Source organism: Trichoplusia ni, chromosome 8, assembly GCF_003590095.1.
Source record: "Trichoplusia ni isolate ovarian cell line Hi5 chromosome 8, tn1, whole genome shotgun sequence".
Taxonomy (NCBI): domain Eukaryota; kingdom Metazoa; phylum Arthropoda; class Insecta; order Lepidoptera; family Noctuidae; genus Trichoplusia; species Trichoplusia ni.
In genome coordinates this window covers 14,605,199-14,623,435 of record NC_039485.1, presented here as the reverse complement: position 1 = coordinate 14,623,435, position 18,237 = coordinate 14,605,199, and the positions used below count along the sequence as shown (strand labels likewise).

Below are 18,237 nucleotides of genomic sequence, written 5' to 3'. Positions count from 1 at the left end.
GGAAGTGGGTGAGGTAATGATGGATTATAATTATATTAAAAGATAAATTTATTATTTACTAATTTTATTGCAAAGTCATGTTAATAAATATACTTTGGCAGAACAAAAAGATTCTAGCGTTCACAAATATTATACAATGTGTCCACATAATTAAAATTCTAAGACATATTCTGTGGTTTGTGATACTATTCATATTATACTTTACTGCTTGAGGCGTTAGTGGTATGGAATTCAAGAAAATCTTTGAGTAACGTAGTCCGCCTTTTTTCTGCAATATCCATTTGATTCTCTAAGTCACCTCTGTCGGTTGTTTCAGCTCTCTCGACCTTCCATGACAAGTTTTCAATTTCAGCTTCTAACTGCGCCTGAAATATAAAACATGTGTAAATAAGTCATGTTAAATTCATTTCTCACAGTTAGTTGCAATCAAACATCAGTAACATTATTCATACTAACTTGTTGGTACTCAAATAACTCCTTCCGAGGCCCAACTTCCATATAATAAGCATAAGGATAAGTGTACTGAAGAGTATATCGGCATCGCTTCAATAACTTTGCCGCGTCCCAGAGGTATTGCCAGTCTATCCAGGTACCTTCGCCGGCCATCACCTAGGAAATAGAATAAATATGATTTACTGTCATGAACACAGGTTATAAAAACCATCAAATCTTAGGTAATAAAGAGTGTTCTTTTTAATTAAATTGTTCCTGATAGAATTCAAATAAGTAAATTATGTTACCTTTTGGTTAATACGACTTTTCAAATTTGCTAAAGTTTGTTCTTCCAATTTTAGAGATCGAGCATGATTTTCCCATCTTTCATAATAATGCAAATATTTTTTTAAAGCTTCTCTTGCCTAAAACACATACAAGATTTTTATATAGATTTTCAAATATTATAAGTTTATAATAAAGTTTTTATTGTAATAACAATTTATGTTGGACATACTTGAGCATGTTGACTGTCATTGGTCAGATTAGGATCCTCTTTATAACGACTACATTCGTAATATTCAGAGCCATGAGCTTTCCAATCGCCGAGGCAAACCCAACAAAAGTCGTGTCTACAAGCACCACATTGCATATGATTACAGCCACCATTTTTTTCTATGCAAATCTGGCATTTTGGACAATCCTGGAAGAAAACTTTATTAATCAAAATTGCCTTAAACTTTGTCTTAAAGAACAAAGATAAAACGTAGATAGGGTTGGTCGGTCGATATCGTAAAACTAAACATAGATGTTGAGTAGAAATACGCCGTGTCAGCTCCATTTAATTATTCCATATAACCTATGCTGATATTATAAAGCTTAAGACTTTCTTTGTTAATCTTAGTAACAACTAGACCCATTTGAAAGAAATATTTCATTGTTGGATAACCCACTAATTTAGCAAGGCTACTGGACAAAATATTTATGTACCATCACATTATGAATCATAGGATCAGAGCAGTGATAATATATGTTAAAAAATGAGATTAGTAACACTACTATAATATTTACCTTAGTATGGGCACTTATATAATTGGCCGTCTCAGAGTCATCAGCGCATTTGGTGAGCCAGCGCCGTATGGTAGAGCAGTCAGTCGGCGCGTGATGAGGAGCTCCACATGTAAAGCATGTGAGAAGCTCACATCCCTGGCATTCTACACGACGCGCGCCTTCTCGAATCCAAGCCCGAAATATCCACTAAAAGGTTACCATACATAATAGCATAATACCATACATAGTGGTTAAATATATCATTGGTCATTGTTAGTGATTGTCACTAATCAGTTATGATAAGATATGTTACAATTCACCAGACTTTATGGTGATGCTGAATAAATTTTGAAAACAAGAGATTACAAAACTAAAATATGGTTTTATTCAAAGAAAGTCATTGTGATGTTGTTTCTTGACTTTTATCAACAATAACATAAATAGATAATCACAACAAAAATATAATACTTGTCACACTCAATTTTTTTCAGACAAAATCCACAGTGCGCATTTTTTTAACAAGCTATAAAACTGGTATTTTTTGTTGTGGTACGAAAATAAAAATTAGTCACAATACATGGTCTTACAAAAGTGGCGGAATAATAAATTGACATGAGGAAAATAATGTTACAAGGAATTTAAAAATAAATATATTTACAACAAACATTGGTCAGCTTGATCAGACCTTATATACCATATGCAGATTGCAGCAATTAGCTTACAAAAAACTAATAAGAAAATTAGAAAGTGAACAATAAATAAAAAGACAATAATGATATCACAATAGTCACTCCTGAAAACTTTTATAATGAACTATCTCACATTGTGTAGATAATTAAATACTAAAACTGTATACTTCATTTTCTAAAAATACACACCTGACAATTAGGACCAGGACAAAATCTAAGTTCTGGGTGTGACTTCACATGATCCTTGAACATGAATTGCTGATATCTCTCACGCAAAGTAGGTTTTGTTACATGTGATAGAACAAAGTCTTCTGGTGCTCTTACTTCACAGTCTTGTGCCATACACTGGATAGTATTTGACACACCTAAAACATGAAAATACAAATGAAAAAAATCTTAAAGAAATAAGTCTAAGAGGAACCTGTCTGGGTAAGTCTAAGAGGACAGGTTCCTCTAAGACTTACCCAATTTTCTTTAAGATTTATTCTTTAAGACTTATTTCTATTCAACTCATCATGATTTATAGTAGCAACCAATCTGTTATGAATTGGTAAACTATCAGAGCACAGAACAAGTCATGTAAAATCCAAAACTTATTGAACCAGGTATAGTTTTGCTTCATAATAGGCAGCATCATATTGCACTAGTTAACACAATGATAAAAAACAGCTATTACAAAAAGCTACTTAACTTAGCCCTACTGGGAAATGATATAGTTAACCATAACCCAGGGTTTTGAATTTCTAATAATATTTACTTATACATTTAACTTTTGTTGACACAGTCATATTCTTGATATCCTGGCTTATCTGTTAATGTTAAAACTCTATATTACAAATAATCATACCTTGCATAATTTGTACTTCAAAATGCATTGCCCAGCAGTCATTGCAAAAGTAATGGCCACATGCAAGAGCACTATACTTCTGTAATGGTGGAGTGCTGGCACACACAGCACAGCTGGTACGACTGGATCCAGCTTGCGTCGACGGCACACGCGACTTTACGCGACTGTAGACCAATACCTCATTAGCATTCTCCTTATACTTATTTATAATCTCTTGAGCATTCCATTCATACGCGTGAAGTGTTACCTACAACAGACAGTTAATTTTGAAACTAATCTTCAAACCAATCATTTTACGGCACTACTAATCAGACGACATACCTTGGCTAGCGAAGGCGTGATTTGAAGGCTATTGCTGAGCAGTTCTATCGATTCATTCAACAGTTTCTCTACTTCTTCAACCTTTAAGCAGGTATATAAAAAGTACTCAGGGTCTGATTTACTACGATCCACAGTTTCCATGTCACAGTCATCTTGTCCTCCATAATAGTCATAGTCGTCTCCGTCATTGTCCGAATATTCCATATCAGATTCAGCAGACATTTTGTTAGCTGCAGTTGCTAGATTTCAAGATGAAACGAAGATGACGACGAGCACTGTAACATTTTCAGTTTCGTAAAGACTTCATATTTTTTTTTACATGAACTTATAACTTTTACTACATGTTACTGTCATACTTCTAAGTTCTATAGTAAGTAGTGAATTGCTCCTACACAGTAATAACAACAACAACTTAATTATGTACTTATACTATAACACCACCGTTTCGTTCCCCTGTTTTTTTTCCTTTCTGTACACTAAACACTACTAAATTTAACTGAATAATAGGTATTGAAGTGACTGACTATCTTGCTCTGTGGGAGACTATAGAGTTGGCATCATGTCAAAAATAAATACATATCATGTGAATTTAGGCGATTTTGGTATTTTTTTTGTTTTGCATGGCTATATTCTACAACTATCATGTCAATCCGAAACGCAAAACAAAATTAAAGCAAAGTTAGAGTGTACACATGGCCATATGTTGACTTTGGAAAACTAAAATCCTGTTCCTTCACTTCCTTCCCTAGAAATTCAGAGTCTAGAGATCAAACCAAAGATGCATCACCACAAAGTAGAAACTTGAGATTCCCGCTCAGTGTTGCTATTGCTAAAACTTTTCTTGTCATTGGGTTGTCATTTGTCATATAATATGTCATGTATGTCATTCACCAAAGGTCACCTTGGTGAAGTTCAAGATTTTGAATTTTGTAATTTTAATAATATTTTTTGGTACGTAGATATCACATTCATGACCGGTTAAAAATAGTGAATATAACACGAAGTGATTAGATATGAATAGTGATAAAATAAATGTAACTAATTATGTAATATCAGTAAAAATACGTTTATTATGATTATTTTGTAGGTGTTGGGATACTTACAAAACCAAACAATGGAAGGAGCTTCATCACAGAGGTTTATTGGGCGTGGGTCCCATAAAGGAAAAGGCCTGGCTGTGTTTACTAGCGGTGGTGACTCTCAGGGTATGAACGCCGCCGTACGTTCGGTGGTGCGAATGGGTATTTACTTGGGTTGCAAGGTATATTTCATTCGGGAAGGATATCAAGGAATGGTCGATGGCGGTGATAATATCGAAGAAGCAAACTGGTCTTCAGTGAGCTCCATCATTCATAAAGGTGGAACTATCATTGGATCAGCTCGTTGCATGGAGTTCATGTAGGTTTACTTATTTAATACGAACTTGAATTAGAGGAGAAGGAATTTTAAAATAGTCTTACAAACATAAAAGCTAAACTTATCATAAAATTCATTATTATGTGATGTTCATTCCTTTTTCCCATTACTTAAGAGTTATAAATTGTGAATACTCAATTGCCTTTTACAGAAAAAGGGAAGGTCGCCTTAAAGCAGCCTTCAACTTGGTGACTCGTGGTATCACTAATTTAGTTGTGATTGGTGGTGATGGTTCATTGACCGGAGCCAATTTGTTCCGTGAAGAATGGTCAAGTTTACTGGATGAACTATTGGCAAATAACAAGATAACAAAGGACCAGAGAGAAAAATACAAGCATCTGCATATTGCTGGCATGGTAAACATTATTTTGTTAACTACGAAATAATTAGAAGCTGTTATGAAATAATGATCTTTATTCATATTTATTATTTTAAAAGCCTAAAGCTAGGACTAGGGCTAGTGCTGTTTTAACAAATATAACTGTTTCATAGTTAAAAACAGGTCCAAGTTTCATCATATTTTGTAACAATGATAATATAAAACAACCATTGTTTCCAACTTTATAAGAAATTATTTTTCAAATTCAAATATTACTTTTTAGGTGGGCTCCATTGATAATGACTTCTGTGGTACAGACATGACAATAGGTACTGACTCCGCCTTGCATCGCATTATTGAAGCCATTGATGCTATTGTGAGCACTGCCTACTCTCATCAGAGAACATTTATTATGGAGGTCATGGGCAGGCACTGTGGGTAAGAAAATAATCTTTCAAATTTATTTATAAATTTCTCAATTCAAGTTATAACATGACTATGTGACCAATACTTAGGATATATTATGGAGGTTATTTAAATTGCGAAATTGCGCGTCTAGCTAATTGTCTCAATAGTTATTGTCATATTGTTTTAGTTTATGGATGAGTGCCAATTCAGTAACAATGTAATATTCTAATAATTGTTTATTCACTTAGATACCTTGCTGTGGTCACGGCTTTGGCTTCTGAGGCGGATTTTGTGTTTATCCCAGAAGCTCCACCATCTATTGACTGGAGAGATAAACTTTGTGATAAATTAGAACAGGCAAGCTCTGGCTCCATCTATATGTCCTTCCCACACATCAGTTATAACGTCCTCGACAACATCGCATTTAGTTAGTCCTATAATTCAAGTATCCCTTTAGTTTTCTTGCAGTGTACACGGCACTCTGTACGGACGCTACTTATAGTTTTATTTGCGAAGACCCAGCGCCTCTCAATTGGGAAAAAAAGTTGTGTGCGAAAATAGCTGAGGCAAGGACAAAATTCATATCTTATATGGGAGCAGGATCACTGGCACTTTAAAATTTTACCATTCATCAAATATGAATTGGCAGATCCATTGGCAAAGTTAACGTTTTGTAAATTCCAAAATGTTTTCACAATACACATCATATAATTTGATGAGTGTAACTTGGGAGCATTTGCATGAACGATTACGGGCACTGGTTGTTGCAGTTATCTGGCATTAGTGGCCGCTCTGGCGAGCGAGGCAGATCAAGTATTCATTCCTGAAGACCCTGTTCCCAATAATTGGGTCGAAAAGCTTTGCAAACGATTGGCGCAGGTATGCAGGCTTAATTGAGCGGCTCTGTATATTGATAACACACAACGCTTTTAATAAGCTTTATTAAATATTATGTTACAAATGTGATTTAAAATAATGCATTAGATGAAAATATATTCAATGAAAAAGTAAATTTTTAATTTCTGTTATAAAAGAGCGAACCAAATAACACTGAAATAAAAAAAATACGCTTTTAGTTTAAGTTGTAATTAAATCACGCGTAAGGTGCAAATCAACTGTTTGTGGTGCTGCTGTATAACCGGTGAAAGGTATTAAAACTGTGTTACATATTTTCATTTAATTCATTGTAATCATGTATACTAAACAACTTTAAAATTTAAATTGTTTTCAGCCTTTAAAAGAGGCTGCAGATGTAATTGGTATTAATGAATTATTCTTTTACCTAAAGCGCTTGATTTGTGTGTTATTTATATCTAACTCAGCTTTTATTTCCTTTAAAATATCGCATCTAATTTGTACACAGACTATACAAACATATTCATACTCATTCCTTCATTACTAACAGTGCATGTGTGTAGATTCGTTATTGCTATTATTATTGCTTTGTAATGGCAGTGCGACAGAGTTCTGACGTATTTTTTTAATAGGAAAGGAAGTCGGGCCAGCGTCTGAACATTATTATAGTGGCAGAGGGTGCTATCGACCGGGAAGGTAAGCCTATCACGGCCGAGCTGGTGAAGAAGGTGGTTGTCGACAACCTGCAGCAGGACACCCGCATCACAGTGCTGGGTCACGTGCAGCGAGGAGGCTCGCCTTCCGCCTTTGACAGAATCCTGGTAAAATCACATTTCTTATACACAGTAAACTGTTGAAAAAATGTAAATTGATTTTTCATGAACAATCGCATTGAATCCGCTTCATAGCTGACGAAAAAACTAATTTAAAACTGTATTAAGTTCTCTATCAAGTAATTTCTCATTAAAATGTTAATCAAAATCGGTTTGAGATAAACGTAAATATTTCGTAACACACATAAATATAAAGCAACTTTGAGATACCGCCTTTATTTACTTAATGACGAATTCATTTTCCTGTTCAGGGTTGTCGTATGGGTGCAGAGGCAGTAATGGCGTTGATGGAAGCCTCGCCCGACACAGAGCCATGTGTGGTGTCTCTGGACGGGAACCAGGCCGTGCGCTTGCCGCTCATGGAGTGTGTGCGACGAACCAAAGCCGTGGCCCAGGTACAAACGATGACGTCATTGTATTATATCTAGAGTCCTTTAAATGCTTTGGTGAATTAGCTTAATTCTAGCAAGATCAACTGGTAAATGGAAGGTAACCCGATTGGGTTACTTGTCTTCCGGGTGTAATAAGGACAAGTTATAAATACCGTCTGCAAATTATTAAGCTACAACATTTTTTTTTTGTAATAAAGTGATCTGTATTCCAGGCTATGGCTGATAAAAACTGGGATTTGGCGGTGCAACTGCGTGGCCGTAGTTTTGCTCGCAATCTAGAGACTTACAAAATGTTGACCCGCTTGAAGCCGCCTAAGGAGGCCTTTGATGCATCCGGCAAGCCTGCCGTAAGTGTAGCACACTATTCATATTTAAAGTTAGTAAAAATAAATGTTCGTATTTTATTAAAAAAAGCACTATCGTAAAGTATTACTCAGACTGGTGTCACTGTGAGTTCCGTACAAGTTGTTCTAAGAATTGACAGTCAAGCAATTACGGCGCATGAGATACGGCCTGGTAACAGACGGGCGGGCATACAAGCTCCGTTTTAACCCTTTTGCTATATGACTTAAATAGTAAACTGACTTGACTGAGCAGATAAACTGTGTCGAGATGTTTGTATATCAATTTATTTCGAACAAGCTTCTTGGCACAAAAGTAGAAATTAAGATGAGAGAGATATCGGAGCCGGTACCCAATACATTCGAATGAGAATTTGTGACTGTCACCTTGCGGCAAAAATAGCTTTTGATGTACCACCTAAATAGTTAATAACTTCGCATTTTTTTTTAGATTTTTGTGATGATTTCGATCTCGATGCGAAACCTCGTTTTTCGATTTAATATCTATTTCTATAGCTTCAGAAGGAAGTAACGTCATCAAAATAAGTAGATTACCACAATCCGATCTAAAAACTAGCTTTATTTTCCATTTATTCTTCTGGCAGACATAGTTTTGTCTTATAAATTGTTTCTAGGGAGTTTCTGGCGTAGAAACATAACATACAAAAAACAACTTATTTGTAGAGAAATAGAATAAGCATATAAAAATTCATTAAAATCGGTGAAGCTGTTTTGGAGCTGTATGATTACTAATGCGCTGTTCCATTTATTTTAATAATTATTCATTATATATATGTAGGAGGGTTTGACACTGGCGGTGATGCATGTGGGTGCCCCCGCTTGTGGTATGAACGCTGCGGTCCGTTCCTTCGTGCGTAACTGTATCTACCGCGGAGACACCGTCCTCGGCATTCATGACGGTGTCGAAGGCTTCATCAGCGGGAATATCGTTAACATGGACTGGTACAAATATTGTTTCAATTTTATTTGTAAGTGGCTTAAGATTAAGTAACGCACCTATCTGGTGTTGACCAAATTTTATTAAAAAAATACAAAATACTTTTTATTAAAACATGTAATAATTATATTTACTAAGACATATTGATCTCCTCTAATCATCTCAGTATTCCTCTTCTAAGATGAAATTTTAGTTTCTCGAATGAGCATAAGCTAAGTCTACCTTCCAATTTAATCCGGTTATTAATATATTACTAATTAACTAATTGTTCAGGTCGGATGTGACCGGTTGGGTGGCTCAGGGGGGTGCGTTCTTGGGTACTAAGCGTACTCTGCCTGGAGACAAGAAGGGCGAAATCGCTGCGCGCATCAAGCAATTCAATATTCAAGGACTACTTATTATTGGAGGATTTGAGGTAGAGGTTTTAAAATATAGTACTCAAATAACGTAGACGTCTTAGGCAATGTTGCATCACATTAGCTTAATCAAGAATTGTTTTAAATATCGCATTATTTTAAAATGTATGAAAAGAACATTCCTTCTCGGCCAGAAGTAGCTTATAAGTTATAAGTATTTTCTCAAGCAGAATAACCTCATGTATAGACTCAATCTTATGTAATGTACATTCCGAGGTATATGTCATTCCGAGACCGTTTGCACTCTAAAATTTTCTATACCAATGAAGTTCAAAATTAATTTGTATAATTTTCTGTAACTGTATAAAATTGGTTACGTCTACCGTTTGATGCATAAACAGTAAAATAATGACTGTATCCAGGCGTACCAAGCGGGTCTGGAGATCTACGAGGCCCGCGCGCAGTTCCCCGAGTTCTGCATCCCTCTGGTGGTGATCCCGGCCACCATCAGCAACAACGTGCCCGGGACCGACTTCTCGCTGGGCTCCGACACCGCGCTCAACGAGATCACCGAGATCTGCGACCGCATTCGCCAGTCCGCACAGGTTGCTTACTTGTCTACTTCACTTGCAAGACTTAGTTGCTATGAAATTAGTGATGTGAAAGTATCCTACAATGGGCGATGTCACCTGGGTGAGCTCGAACAAATTTCTAATAATACGTAAAAGCGCTTAAATCTTTATTATTTAATAAGGAATAATGCTGCGTGCTATTATTTTCAATCAAAATATTCAAACAGCAGACTTGAATCGGTTACTTCTGTGTTTACGTGCCAGTCTACCAATAAGGCTACCTAAGCCATACGTTGTATTTGTTATTATATCGTCCCACTTCCTTTGGCGGACGTCATCAACCAACTTATCACGATATATTTCTTGCCATATGATTAGAATAATATTAGTAAACATGTTCATTTCAGGGAACCAAACGTCGTGTCTTCGTGATTGAGACCATGGGAGGTTATTGCGGTTACTTATCTACTTTAGCAGGTTAGCTATTTTAATTAACTTGTCATCAGTTTAAATATAAATTCAACAAGCCAACTTAAAAAAATGACTAATGCGATATATGTCACCGTTCTCAGGTCTGGCTGGTGGCGCTGACGCGGCTTACATCTACGAGGAGAAGTTCTCCATTAAGGATTTACAGCAGGATGTCTACCACATGGCTTCTAAGATGACGGGTGGCATCCAAAGAGGTCTGATCCTGCGAAACGAGAAGGCCAATGATAACTACAACACCGAATTCATTTACCGCCTTTACTCTGAAGAGGGAAAGGGACTCTTCACTGCTAGGATGAACGTGCTAGGTATGTATGACACTCAGGTTTAACAAGAATTGACTGCGCTTAGCCCAGTGGTGTAGTGATTTTAATGTGTTAGAAACCCTTTTCGACACTAGGTTTAAATTCGTTGTTATTTTTTTTTTTAATAAAGATTAGGGATTTCATAGGGTAGCTTTTTACAGAAGGTTTATAATTTTTTCTTGATATATACTGAACTAGTAGTTTTTTTGTAATTTTCAAATGATAACGATAGCCTTAATAAAAACGAAGTATAAAACCGGACCTTATCGAACATACATTTTTAATCGATAACTAGTGGTTTATGAACCATTAGTCCTATTCAAGCTTTTATTTTATGATTTTATTTTTATGATATGAATTCTAGGTCACATGCAACAAGGAGGTTCACCGACTCCGTTCGACCGCAACATGGGAACCAAGATGGCTGCCAAGTGCCTTCACTGGCTCGTTGAGACCATCCAGAAGGGCCCCGCCAACGCGCCTGACTCCGCCTGTCTGCTGGGCATTGTTAAACGGCAATACAAGTTCTCTCCACTCGAAGACTTGAAAGCGCAGACTAACTTTGCGTAAGTTAACAGCATTATTAAGTAACGTTAACACGAACCATCCCATTAGTCATTAGTCAAATAAGAGTAGACAATAATAAAAATTAACTACTCGATCAAATCCCAATCTCTCTCAAACCAAGAAACAAATACCATCTACACGAAAAGGACAAGTAAAACTATTAACGAAAATCAAAAATTTCAACTATTGGTAATAGAATTTTAAAACTGGTCTTAGTTCCTGAGGCTACCCCATTATAACAAAGGTGTAGATGACACACTAATGCATAATAATATACTTCAGTGAAAATAAGGCACGTTTTACTTATTGATTTGTAACTTTCACAGTCAAAGAATACCAAAGCAGCAGTGGTGGATCAAGCTCCGTCCTCTGCTCCGTATCCTGGCGAAGCACGAGTCCACCTACGAGGAAGAGGGCCTGTACATGACTGTGGAACAAGGAGAAATAGATTCTGAAAACGTTATTTAAATACCTACAAAAACGTCTATCAAAAGTTGTACATATTTGGAATCATAATAATTGTATCTAAATAATAAAGCATAATAATTACAATAACAACGACGCGTCCTTTTGGTTGGATTTTAAGCACTATTATATTCGACCAATTTCGCTTTCGTTAAAAGTTAACTTTGCTTTTTAACCACCTCCTCCAAATGTTACAAACAATATGATTTTGATAGATGTTCTTATATTTGTAATCTCCTGTAGCTTGTTACATTAGCGATGTCATAGTAGATAACGCTTCTAATATAAAATGTTACAATTGAATTTAGAAAGTATTAATAGCTATTTCTGATTTTATGTCACATATGAAAAAGTAGTCTGCCATTTTAGTTTGTAGGGTAAAATATTTTTATAAATTGTCATGACACTCACATGATATAAATTAAATACATAGGTTTATTACGTTAGCCGTTGCTATCATTTTCCACCATTTAAATGTGATTTATATACGAGACCAGTACCAGTTACCACAGACCAGTGATAGATCTTACTCAAACTATTATGTACAAGTAGCAATAGGCCTTACATCTTTGTGCTATAACTTATTACTTAATCCACTTATTTATTATATGATATACCAATAAATACATTACTACCGTACGGCTGTGGACTGACTGTTGATTGTGAGCAAAAATGGTGTTAATTTATTTTAGAATGAAATTATATAATTTTTACTGGAGACTTGCGACTATAGTGTGTAGGAGATTTTATTTTAAGAAATGGTATGATTTTTTTGGATTATTTTATTCGTCAATATTGGCTATAAAGTATTTGTATCAGAGATTAAGTTTAAAATATATTAGATAGGTAAGCAAGAATTGGTAGAGATCACTATTTGTCAGTATTTTATGTGAATTTTTTTACACTTCTATAATCAAAAATATCAATATATTAATTATAATTCAGAAAGCAATCTGTCGATTAAGTATAGATACATTTAATCGACAGGATAAAATTTATTGTTCATGTTGTTGAGAACGTATTTAATTTTTTAAATAAATTTATGATCTTAGTTTTTTAAGTTTTTCATTGTATCCTATAAGACCTATAACTTGCTAGTTGCGTTAAAAACCAGAGTATGTCGTAGATCCGTCTGCGATTAGGTCAATTTCTATAATAAACAATTTCAAAAAATATTCAATAATAAAATGTTTTATAACTTACTTACTCTGTTGGCTCACCGACCCAACTTGGATAGGTTTTAAACCTGATAACGCGTAAAAGCGAATATGAACATGCGACAGTATTAAAGTTATTTATCTCAACATGTTATCGAAAAAACTACACACATAATGTCGTTATTGAGGAAAATCTTGTTCGAGTAATGATTAAATAAGATGAATAATCCCAATATACAGGGTGTCCAGTAAATAGCACGACATACTGCAGGGGATGATAGCTGGGGTCACTACCTATCAATACAACAATAAATGTTCAGCGAAATCTTACGGATTTACAGTTTTACATAATTTTCCAAAATACCGAAAAACCTCTACCTTGAAACAAATTTTTAAGCATCTCGTAATGAAATAATCCTTATCTACAACTTTTTTTACATCAAATTATTAGTGAATAGTTACTCGATAGAAAGAATATCGAGTTACCTTATGGTACCTGCTTCTATATTCAAGCGAATTTGTTTATGGTAAACTATTTCCGGTACAAGCCAACTGTTAGTGAGGATATTTCAACAACAACAAACATTTCTTGTATTGCATAAATATTTAAATTTATTAACTGGATTAATGTAATCCAAAAGACATGTTTTTATGAAATCAACATCGATAAAACATTTATTTAAATAAGTGACTGATTTCTTTAAGTGCCAACACAACAACCGTCGTATTTCCGTAATCAACAAACGACGTTGACGTTTCACCGCGTAGCAAGTGAAAGTGTCACGTCGATCGGGTTCCTGTCAGAAATATTATTATTCTGAGATAATTCACTTCGTCTGCATATAGGTACGAAAATTCCCACGTATTATAGCTGTAGTGGAAAAAGTGACCAATTTTTAATTTATAAATTACGTGTTGCAGTCAGCTATATCAAATTAAGAACTTAATTTTCACACAGGTTATCGCCGGGAAAAATGGGTGTTAAGCCAGCGATTGGAAGAAAATCTAACAAGAACCCACCTATTTTAAGTCATGAATTTGTGATTCAAAATCATGCGGATATTGTTTCGTGTGTGGTTATGGTGTTTTTGGTCGGGTTGATGGTACAGGTGAGTAACGAATGGTGCCACGTAAGCCAGCCTTCGCAAATAGTATTTTCTGTTACCTTTTTAAGTTGAGTACCATATGTGACAGTGGTTTATAATTTGCTTTACAGTCGACTAGTCCTATTGCGAGTTTATTTATCAGCCTGCACCACAATGTCAGTGGAGTTGAGCCCACCAGAGAAGCGCCGAAAGGAGAGCCCTTCTTTTACGAAGCAGGCTGGAAAGACGCCTGTGCAGTATTCTTCTACTCATTGGTTTGCATCGTGATGCATGCCATCCTCCAGGAGTATTTCTTAGATGTGAGTAAAACTTACCTGTAACATATGTTTAAGTCAATAAGGCATTATATCCTCTATGGTGACCTACTAAGTGTGCTTTGAACTTTGCTACAATGTTGACTTAACTGTTTCTCCAATTTGTAGAAAATATCAAAGAAGTTCCACCTGTCTAAGTCAAGACTGAGTGCACTAAATGAATCCGGTCAGCTGGTGCTGTTCCACTTAGTGACCCTTGTTTGGGGTGGTGATGCCATCCTCCGTGAAGGATTTGTCTTCAACATTTCGCAGCTGTGGGATGGTGAATATTTTTATATTACCCTTTAATTAAACAATAGTCTTCCACAAAAAATTCTTCATAAAAAATATCTTTTTGGTAGAAAATTGAACATTGTAATTCATGTTTAATTGTATTATAGAAATACATCGATTTTGTTACTTTAATCTTGCAATTTGGTATCTACAGCTTCTGTTATGAAAATGATAATTATTTAATGAGATATGTTATCATTAACATTCAATTCATAAATTCAAACATTAAATAAAAGAACTTTCACTTTCTATATCTACAATTGTAATGTAGGGTAATTAGTTAATTGTGATCATTATAAATGCAGTTTATTCATTCATTATTATTTTATTTAAAATACAAAAAATATTCCAAAAGCAGATCTTAGTATATTATGTAATAAAAGTTAATATAACAAATAAGTACAGGATCAGATTATTGAGAGAGCAAAATCCATTAAATTATTTCAAATATACATTTAAGGATAGCATATATTATATTCAAGTCCTTTTATTGTGTTAATAAATCAAATTAAAGTATACTGCCAGTTAGACTACATCTTCAGTTCTGTTATCATGCTAATTATAAAGGTAATGCTGCAACACAAATCACATGACATTTTATTCTTAGGATACCCTAACCACCCTATGAGTTTCCTGCTGAAGCTGTGGTGGATTGTGCAAGCATCATACTGGATCCATGCCGTCCCTGAACTGTACTTCCAACGCATCAAGAAGGATGAATGGGCCGGCCGCATCAGACAGGCAGCTGCTGCTTTCGCATTTGTCGCTTTGGCTTACGGTTTCAAGTAAGTAATAATTTTCTATTCCATTTCCTCTTTCGTTTTATTATCATTGTTTGATCTACTATATTCACGTTATTATCTCTTGCGTATATTGGCGTTTATTAATATAAAACAATAAATACTATCAAGGTGTAAAGTTTTGCAATTGATAACAACCTTGTACATTTAAACTAAATTTCCTGTTTAATGTTTACATTGGTTCAGTTGCAGTTTACTTGGTCTTATTTTATACCAAAAACTTATTTTTAAGTAGAGTCCACAATACAAGTTTTAAAGGTGCGTTTACATGTATATAAAAGTTTAAATGTACACGGTGATTTTTTATTCGTCTCACAAAAGTAGCCCAGTTCATGTATCTGACGTAAAATACCCCTAGGCGCGATTATTTTTTTTTTATTATCAACTAAGATAATAAGTACGAAGAAAAATTAAACGAGAGAAATCCGAAATATACTCTTAAAAATGATAAAAACGCCGCCGCCCGCGCCCCTCACCTTTGTTACAAGGCTCGGACCGCGCTCGCAACAGAGCTGTGTTTCTAAAAATCTACGAATTGCATCATAATCTAATATATAAAATTCCCGTGTCACGATGTTAGCTACCGTACTCCTCCGAAACGGTTCGACCGATTCTTATGAAATTTTGTATACATATCGGGTAGGACTGAGAATAGAACAACATCTATTTTTCATACCCCTAAGTGATAAGAGTTGTCCAAACTAAAATTATTTTTTTATTTTTTGGACGAATTTTTTTGTTTCTATTTTTTTTATAATGTGGCATTAAAAAACATACAACTAGAAATAATTTATTAGGCAAAACAACGTTTGCTGGGTCAGCTAGTATTGAATAAAAATTGAATTTTAATTTTCAAATTTCATAAATACCTATATTTTATCATGAACGTGTTCTATTCATTGGATGTACATGAACTGGGCTGCTTTTGTAAGACGACTAAAAAATCACGGTGTATAATAAGATCACTTTTAATAATTTTGACCATATATTTTTCTTTTTCTATTAGGTTCCAGCGAGTTGGTGTATGTTTAGTTGTATTGCACTCTTTGGCTGAGTTTGTTGCACACAGCTACCGTCTTAACACCATCCTCAGGGGAGAACGTGAAGATTGGTTAGACAAATGTAAGTTGCCCATGTTGTTACTTTTTAAAACGAAGGCTAATAAGTCACTTAATAAAAATGTGTTTTGTTGATCTGGTTAAAAAAGTAATCAAAGTTGCATATTCGCAATTTTACACCAAGAAGAAAGTAAATGGGTCCATTGACGCAAGCAAAGTTCCCTATTGACTGATGAAGTTTTCATTACTAGTGCATATTTTGTAGATTTTTTAGTTGGTGAAGATGTAAATTTTTCAATTAAATTCTTGTTGACTATTGACTTTACCATAGACTTCTAAAAAGGTTAATAAACAAAGAATTTATGATTAATGGTATATGTGTAAACAGTCTTGGGCTTGATCAACGGCTCTGTGTTCGTGACCGTGAGGCTGTGCTCGCTGGTGCTGGGCGTGTTGACCTTCTACTTCGGTCTGGCGGGCGCCGCGCCGCTCGTGCTGCGTGTAGCCGCCTTGTCTGTACTCGTGTCATTCCAGGTAAATCATTGTGATCTGTTTATATTGCAAAGTTTGATGGAAAGAGGTAATGTTGAAATGGAATTGTTAAGTAACATTAATCCTATGTATATGATAAGAATTATTTTGTAATTTGCCCTAAAAAGTAGTTAGTACGGCATAGAGATAAAAACATGTTCCATTTTGCTTCCTGGAACACCTACAAAATTGATAGTTTTACAAATTTTCGTGTTTCCTAAAAATCTAGTAACCTTAAGCTTAATTGTTCGATTTACATACAGGTCTACCTGATGTTCAACTTCATCACTGAAGCTATCAAGCAAAGGCAGGAGAGCCGTCAACAAGCTCAAGCCAAGCCCAAGAGGGAGAAAAAGGAGAAACCCAAGAAAGAAAAGGGTATGTAAAAAAATACTTAATTAAATATCCACAACATATGGCGATGTTCTGACGAGCATCCATCTACTGCTATGTATATTAAATACAAGTGGCAAGTGTTAATTATTTTTATTTAATTGTACAGTGAAGAAAGCCCCTGTCGAGGAGTCGGACCTGCCCGAGGTGGACCAGAACACGAACAAGACGCTCCGGCAGCGACAAGCCGCCGCCGCCAAGGCCAAGTGAAGCGCTCTCAAACAATACTTCGACATTATTGTAACGTTAGGTTGTCGTCATCCCGATGTAACTAAGTCTTTCCACTTCTATACTTTGGTTACTTCATCCGAATCTTAATCTTCCTCTGTAGATATCAATAATATAGCACAAACTGTAATTTTGTATTAAAAAATCGTATCGTAACGGACTCTGGTACATGTAATCGACGTCGGTGTGGATTGATGTTAATTAATATAGGTATCAAGCACGTACGTGACAAGACTTACTTTTATCGTAGTTAATTATATTGTATTTTCATTTTTTAAACACTAGTTAATACTGTGGAACATATTATCGTCATTAACGTATAGTGGATACAGGGTTGTAAAAATATCTCCTAAAGTGTAAAAAAATGAGTCTAGGTTAAACTGTTGTTTATATGAATATATTGATAAGAATATTGAAGTACTGTGTGTTCATACACATTAAATGATGAAATTCCATTTTTGTTTTGCATTTCAATGTTTAAGGAAATTATTTTTCGTTGTAATAATATTATCGATTCCAATACAATATTACTTTTTAAATTATATTTTTATATTTACAATATAATTTTACAATAACATAGTGATTCTATATTTTTAACAAGATAGGTATTTCCTTTAGTTAGTTGTGCTGTAAGATTGTAATCAGGTGCTCTTCAGTTTTATCGTTTCTACATACATAATATATTCATTGCATTTCGTATGAACATTTTGCCTAAAACACTTTGAGATTGACTCCGCGGCTGTTGTTATACTTTGACGCGAA

The 18,237-nt window shown here is 34.9% G+C and overlaps 3 protein-coding genes across 6 annotated transcripts; 2 read left to right on the top strand and 1 right to left on the bottom strand.

Moving 5' to 3' along the window:
- Positions 1–47: 47 nt before the first annotated feature.
- LOC113496927 (potential E3 ubiquitin-protein ligase ariadne-2) lies at positions 48–3,890 on the bottom strand. Of its 2 annotated transcripts, none has more exons than XM_026876325.1 (9): positions 3,696–3,890; positions 3,340–3,614; positions 3,019–3,265; positions 2,361–2,536; positions 1,504–1,689; positions 950–1,135; positions 741–857; positions 457–609; positions 48–365 (listed from the first exon to the last, which is right to left on the bottom strand). In XM_026876325.1, the coding sequence occupies exons 2-9, from the start codon at positions 3,559–3,561 to the stop codon at positions 195–197; spliced, it is 1,458 nt and encodes a 485-aa protein (XP_026732126.1). In that variant the 5' UTR covers positions 3,562–3,614; positions 3,696–3,890; the 3' UTR covers positions 48–194. The 2 variants fall into 2 exon arrangements, with proteins under 2 accessions (XP_026732126.1, XP_026732125.1); XM_026876324.1 differs by having other exon boundaries at positions 3,764–3,890.
- A 294-nt stretch (positions 3,891–4,184) lies between these two features.
- Positions 4,185–12,288, top strand: LOC113496310 (ATP-dependent 6-phosphofructokinase). Of its 3 annotated transcripts, none has more exons than XM_026875467.1 (15): positions 4,185–4,290; positions 4,427–4,737; positions 4,907–5,111; positions 5,358–5,512; positions 6,253–6,361; positions 6,970–7,158; positions 7,422–7,565; positions 7,775–7,909; positions 8,703–8,866; positions 9,135–9,276; positions 9,640–9,822; positions 10,197–10,266; positions 10,362–10,586; positions 10,948–11,149; positions 11,477–12,288. In XM_026875467.1, exons 2-15 carry the CDS (start codon positions 4,454–4,456, stop codon positions 11,616–11,618), a joined length of 2,349 nt encoding a protein of 782 aa, XP_026731268.1. In that variant the 5' UTR covers positions 4,185–4,290; positions 4,427–4,453; the 3' UTR covers positions 11,619–12,288. The 3 variants fall into 3 exon arrangements, with proteins under 3 accessions (XP_026731268.1, XP_026731266.1, XP_026731267.1); XM_026875465.1 differs by lacking the exon at positions 6,253–6,361 and adding an exon at positions 5,731–5,839; XM_026875466.1 differs by lacking the exons at positions 4,185–4,290; positions 6,253–6,361 and adding exons at positions 4,325–4,342; positions 5,731–5,839.
- A 1,220-nt stretch (positions 12,289–13,508) lies between these two features.
- Positions 13,509–17,930, top strand: LOC113496311 (translocating chain-associated membrane protein 1). Its single transcript, XM_026875468.1, has 9 exons — positions 13,509–13,618; positions 13,731–13,881; positions 13,989–14,177; positions 14,301–14,454; positions 15,073–15,250; positions 16,272–16,387; positions 16,712–16,857; positions 17,118–17,232; positions 17,357–17,930. The coding sequence occupies exons 2-9, from the start codon at positions 13,747–13,749 to the stop codon at positions 17,455–17,457; spliced, it is 1,134 nt and encodes a 377-aa protein (XP_026731269.1). The 5' UTR covers positions 13,509–13,618; positions 13,731–13,746; the 3' UTR covers positions 17,458–17,930.
- Positions 17,931–18,237: the final 307 nt, after the last annotated feature.